At 37.5% G+C, this 6,500-nt stretch overlaps 1 protein-coding gene across 1 annotated transcript; it reads left to right on the top strand.

Annotated features, from left to right (window-relative positions):
* Positions 1-1,244: 1,244 nt before the first annotated feature.
* ovca2 (OVCA2 serine hydrolase domain containing) lies at positions 1,245-5,773 on the top strand. Its single transcript, XM_059351515.1, has 2 exons — positions 1,245-1,649; positions 5,168-5,773. The coding sequence occupies exons 1-2, from the start codon at positions 1,496-1,498 to the stop codon at positions 5,686-5,688; spliced, it is 675 nt and encodes a 224-aa protein (XP_059207498.1). The 5' UTR covers positions 1,245-1,495; the 3' UTR covers positions 5,689-5,773.
* Positions 5,774-6,500: the final 727 nt, after the last annotated feature.

Below are 6,500 nucleotides of genomic sequence, written 5' to 3'. Positions count from 1 at the left end.
AATACAGGGGAGAAGCTATGAGTTTCCCTGGCGAGCTCTGGGCTTTCTGTAGCCTGAAGGTAGCTCAAAGCTTGAGCATGCACGTTCCATAAGCCTTAAAAGGTTTTCAGTTACTCCACTGATTTACACTCCTCAGCGGCCACAAAAATAATTTATTTACAAAATTCTAATGAATTCACTTTCTATCAGTCAACTTTATGTCAATCAATCATTTGAAAAGATGCAGCAGAGGATAATTTCCTGTGCTGAATAATTCATACAGCACAGAAATGCACCAAAGATTTTATTTGACTTTGAAACTCCCAAAACTTCAACTTTGCAGAAGTTTTTGAGTCTTTATGTTATTAAATGAATCAACGGTAGGCTACACCAGCTATCTGCTCAAACTGACATTGTGTACCTATATTGAATAAACAGTTGCATTCAATATTTTTTTCTCTCTGTGTGATACTAGCAAATGCACGCATAATAAGTATATTAATTTTGACCTTATTTACCATTTCTTGTTTCTGGTATTATTTCGTTTTTTACGTAATTTCAATTATATTGTATTATATTATAGTATATTATATCATATTATATTATACATTTCTTACATCCTAATCACTTAGATTATGTTGGTTTATATGGTCTTTTGGGTCTCGGGAAGATAAACATCATAATTCGTCACACTGTTAAAATAATTGCCAAAGTCATTTTTTGTCAAAATTATTATTTCTTTTGCCTAAATCATCTCCTCATGACGCTGGTCATCAGTGTTTTATTGTTGACACTAATATTGGTAACACTTTACTCTAAGGTGGCTAAGAGTGACATGAGCATGTCATAAACATGACATGGGATGTGTCATGAACATTAATGACACTTTGAAGTAACATTAATGCTCATGATACTTGTCATGTCATGTTTCTGACAGGCTTGTGTGACTCTTATGTAGACACCTTCAAAATAAAGTGTTACCATATCTTGCTTAAGTCACAAAGGCATGTTCAAAAAATTGCATATGTCATTTATTTCTCTTAAGTTACATAATTTATACACAGTGTTATTACTATGCCAATAACCATCCTTTGTTACATCCTTTTTGAGTGAAATGATCAATAAATGCCATATGTTACACTTTTGGTGAAGTTTTTTGTGTTTCCTGCAAAACTTGAAAAAATGAGTTAGGCGATTATTTTAACAGGGTGACGATAATTAGAAAAAAACATGTTAGAGCAGCAATGGTTTAATTTTGAAAAGATTAAACGGAAGTGCTCTCAGTTTCTTCCGGTTGACTTTAAACCGCTGTCTGCAGAATTCGCTGAACTTTCGGTACTAAAATAGCTAAATATCTCCTTTTTGTCACACAGATATCTCGCTGTGTATTTTATATGAGCAGTTTAATTACGACAATGGCTTTTTTTGTTTACTATTAACGTAAATATCCTCCGACCGGTAGTCGAAACTAACTCCTCTAGCTATCGTTAGCCAAGTTAGCTAGGCTAGCCGCTCCATGGCTCCTCTCCGGGTCCTGTGTGTTCACGGTTACCGGCAGAGCGGCGGCTCGTTCCGGGAGAAGACCGGAGCTCTGCGGAAGTTGCTGAAGAAACATGTGGAGCTAGTTTACATGACCGCCCCGCACAGTGTGCAGCAGGTCAGCAGTGAAGGTGAGTCTTACTGTACACCTTTAAACAGCAAGTAGCTAGTCGTCTTTCATGTTTTTAAAGTGTAGATGTGGAAATAACAAGCTTGCTTTCACTTTTTGAATTGTTAAGAAGTATTATTTTAATAAATGACCATTTAAATAGCTTTTTGGGCGTAGGTACACCTAATAAAGAAATGCTAACAACAGCAAAATAATAATAATAATGCAAAAGATATGCTGAATCTCATTTTGATTTTATCCTCCTGAGACCCAAAAGACAACATTTAGATTAAATTAAACATAATTTAAGTTATTGGGATGTAAGGAATATATAATACAATTAAATTCACGTGAAAAACGAAATAATACCAGGTTTAAAAGATGATAAATGAACAAAACAATAATTTACTTAAATGCAGTAAATTTCGTTTTTTACTTCCTCCTTTGAGGACTCAAATGTCTGTGCCTGTTATTTTTTCACAAAATGCCATTGTTTTGGAAAAACAACATAGATATGGAATTATTTTCTGTATACTCAATTAAAGTCAGTGATAAGATTAATAAACATCACAATAATCCGATGAATGCAGTCAGTTTATTTTTACTTTTAAAAAATGTTAAAATATATTTAAAAAATATACAATGGGTACAGAAAGTATTCAGACCCCCTTGCAGCCATTTGCTAAAATCATTTAAGTTAATTTTTTTCTCATTCGTGTACACTCAGCACCCCATCTTAACAGGAAAAAAAACAGAAATTTAGAAATTTTCGCAAATTTATTAAAAAAGAAAAACTGAAATATCACATGGTCCTAAGTATTCAGACCCTTTGCTCAGTATTGAATAGAAGCACCCTTTTGAGCTAGTACAGCCATGAGTCTTCTTGGGAATGATGCAACAAGTTTTGTCACACTTGGTTTTGGGGATTCTCTGCCATTCTTCCTTGCAGATCCTCTCCAGTTCTGTCAGGTTGGATGGTGAACGTTGGTGGACAGCCATTTTCAGGTCTCTCCAGAGATGCTCAATTGGGTTTAGGTCAGGGCTCTGCCTGGGCCATTCAAGAATGGTCATTGAGTTGTTCCAAAGCCAATCCTTTGTTATTTTAGCTGTGTGCTTAGGGTCATTGTCTTGTTGGAAGGTGAACCTTCGGCCCAGTCTGAGGTCCTGAGCACTGTGGAAAAGGTTTTCTTCCAGGATATCTCTGTATTTAGCCGCATTCATCTTTCCTTCAATTGCAACCAGTTGTCCTGTCCCTGCAGCTGAAAAACACCCCCATAGCATCTTATTTCTCATAGTCTGGGAGTCCTTCATGTGTTTTTTTTTGGCAAACTCTATGCAGGCTTTCATATGTCTTGCACTGAGGAGAGGCTTCCCTCGGGCAACTCTGCCATAAAGCCCCGATTGGTGGAGGGCTGCAGTGATAGTTGACTTTCTGGAACTTTCTCCCATCTCCCCTCTGCATCTCTGGAGCTCAGCCACAGTGATCTTTGGGTTCTTCTTTACCTCTCTCACCAAGGCTCTTCTCCCACGATTGCTCAGTTTGGCTGGACTGCCAGGTCTAAGAAGAGTTCTGGTCATCCCAAACTTCTTCCATTTAAGGATTATGGAGGCCACTGTGCTCTTAGGAACCTTGAGTGCTGCAGAAATTCTTTTGTAACCTTGGCCAGATCTGTGCCTTGCCACAATTCTGTCTCTGAGCTCTTCGGACAGTTCCTTCGACATCATGATTCTCATTTGCTCTGACGTGCACTGTTAGCAGTATGGTCTTATATAGACAGGTGTGTGCCTTTCTAAATCAAGTCCAATCAGTTTAATTAAAAATGGATGAAGGAGTAGAACCATCTCAAAGAGGATCAGAAGAAATGGACAGCAAGTGAGTTAAATATATGAGTGTCACAGCAAAGGGTCTGAATACTTACGACCATGTGATATTTCAGTTTTTCTTTTTTAATAAATTTGCAAAAATTTCTACATTTATGTTTTTTTCTGTCAAGATGGGGTGCTGAGTGTATATTAATGAGAAAAATTATTAAATTATTTTTTGCAAATGGCTGCAATGAAACAGAGTGAAAAATTTAAGGGGGTCTGAATACTTTCTGTACCCAATGTATGTCTCAAACTAGTGGTCGACCAATATGGGTTTTTTAAGGCCGATGCCGATACCGATTATTTTGACATCAGTCTTTACCGATCCCCGATATATGCTGCCGATTTTTTGGGGCCGATTTTTGAAGCCAATATTGCCTTTTCTCCCTCCATTTACATACTAAAAATGACACAATGATAACAAATGTTACACAAGTCTCAATTTAAACAAAAAATAAACATTTATTAACAAAACAAACAAAACATATTAACAGTTGGATAGCAAACAATGTGTATGTTGTTCTAGGCCTCGAGGTGGTGGCGCCTCAGTTGAGTCCACATATTTGATGTGTTTTTCTTTTTTCCGGTATCCGCACCCATGTTCACCAGCGAATGGCAGATGTTGCACTGAGCCTTGGTGCAACTCGGCCTACCTCTATCTCAAACTGCCATAAAATTATTTATTAGAATTATTTTCATCTTTCACATTACTTAATCCCTTAGTGTTGATGATATTAACCAAATATTTGTTCATTTTCAGAATTTTAACACTTAAAATGTCATGTTTTGTATTATAATGTCGCTGTTGTGAAAAACTGCACAAATATTGATTTTATAATATATATATAAATAAACAGGTCAATGACATTGCAAACATGACTAACAGTGCAGAATGCAAAGGGTACGGGTATAAAAATGGAACAAATAATGTAACAGGTTGCTTTATATACATGAATAAGGTGGATGTGTCAGTATTATAGTTGGTGTATGCAGCAATATCTTGTCAAAGAACAGAGTATATGGAATATACAGTTACGTTGTAGGTAGATGACAGAGTTATTGCACAGGGATTGTACCTGACTCTGGGTATTAACTAAACACTGTCTTTGTCCACGCCTAATTGCGCATGGAGCTGGGAGCAGCTCACTTCACTCCCTGCTTTATTCGCTTTTCAAAAACATAAGTGGAGTTAAGGTGTAATTGCACTTATAGGCTGTAACGTTGTCATGTTGACTTCACTGCGCGCAGTGTGTGTGTCTGCGTGGCGCAGACATGCACACTATGCTTATTTTGTCCACACAGTGAACATCAGCTCCTGTCACAAATCGAAGACATGTTGACAGTCTTGCAGACACCATATAGTCAGCCATATAGTGAAAAATGACGTCATATGATCGCCCTATTAATTGATCCAAGGTTGAAATTTTTAAAGTTGATAGAAAACTGATATCCTTGCAAAATGTTGTCCCAGTAGCATTAACACAGGCAAAATTATTGAGTTTTGAAAATGGAAATGTGCAAAAAAAAATGTACCCCAGGGGGAAGACAAGGGTTAAAGTTAAGATACATTTTCAGAGGATGAGATAAACTTTGGTTCACTCATCTGTGGTGCATCTCTTTGAATTGTAAATAATTGAATACAGAAGCAGAATAACCACTTTATTTCTTTAAAAGCTACAGAAAAGGAGAACAGTTCAGGTCCTGGACTTGGAGGAGACGAGGACCCCAGGGGGTGGTGGTTCTCTGACGTCCAGGCTCGGAGTTTCAGTGCCCAGCAGCAGTGTGAGGAGAGCTTGGGGCTGTACGAGAGCGTGGCGGCGGTCAGAGAAGCAGTGAGGCTCCAGGGTCCGTTTGACGGCGTCCTGGGTTTCAGTCAGGGAGCAGCCTTCGTGGCCATGTTGTGTTCTCTTCAGGAGCAGAAACTGGAGCTGGAGTTCAGCTTCCGCTTTGCTGTCCTGGTCGCCGGTTTCCGCAGTGCATGTGCGGAGCATGAGAAGTTCTACAGCGCCCCCCTGCAGATCCCGTCCCTGCACGTGTTCGGACTGGAGGACAGAGTCATCCCGGACAACATGAGCCGGGAACTCCTCCTGTCCTTCCACGATCCGCAGGTACTGACACATCCTGGTGGTCATTTTGTTCCTGCTGCATCTGCCCACAGAAAAACGTACCAGGACTTTCTCAAGAAGTTCCAGTGAAGAAAGTGAACAAGACTCGAGCGTTTAAATGTTGCAGATGAATACTGATTATTTACTGTTCCATTAAAAAATTGTGATACCATAATTGACTCCAGAGAAACTTTGGGTAAAAATGCAGAGCCCAGAGTCACAACCTCCGTTCTATGGAAGCTGCCGGCAGATCCATCTAAAACATTACAGTGACTGCTGGCCTTCTCAGGGAAGATGCCTCTTAACAGAAAATAAATTAAATTAAATAGTTAATTTATTCTACTCTGGTCCCTCCTTCTTTTGTCAGCTGTGTTATTTCTTTTTCTTTTTTTTAAATGTTCCTCTGATGAGGACAAAAATGTCTGAGTCAAAAAACTGTCACAACATGATTTGTTAATATTATTTTTCACTTTCACTGGGTTGAAACCAAAACAAACTTTGTTCCTGATAATTACTTCCAAATATTTTCAGTTTTACTCTTAAAATGACATGTTATTTTCATAATAACAACAAATATTGAATTATTTTCTGTTTACTAAATGCAAGAAGATTTTTTCTCTCACAGTCTGGGATATATCAATGATTAACAACAACATTTATTTTGATGCATTTTAATTTATACAAAAGAAAAACCCAACTTGTAATCTTGTTGTCTTGCAGGACTAAAATGCCCCCCTTTCTAAAATACTACATTAATATTTATTTTCACTTTCACTTATGAGTAAAAAACTTCAACAACTTTAGTCTTGATTATCAGGACCAGATATTACAATTATATATGTAAATATAATGTTATATAATTTATACATATATTATAAGTATAATATGTAACATATATAATA

Source organism: Centropristis striata, chromosome 15 (assembly GCF_030273125.1).
Source record: "Centropristis striata isolate RG_2023a ecotype Rhode Island chromosome 15, C.striata_1.0, whole genome shotgun sequence".
NCBI classification, from domain to species: Eukaryota; Metazoa; Chordata; class Actinopteri; order Perciformes; family Serranidae; genus Centropristis; species Centropristis striata.
This window is presented reverse-complemented; position numbering and strand designations above follow the sequence as displayed.

What these genes read in the sequence shown, in the direction of transcription:
- ovca2 (XM_059351515.1), top strand. Translation starts at nt 1,496, where the DNA reads ATGGCTCCTCTCCGGGTCCTGTGTGTTCACGGTTACCGGCAGAGCGGC. An exon ending in GCAGCAGGTCAGCAGTGAAG is followed by an intron (nt 1,650 to 5,167) that starts GTGAGTCTTACT and finishes TTTCTTTAAAAG; the next exon opens with CTACAGAAAAGGAGAACAGT.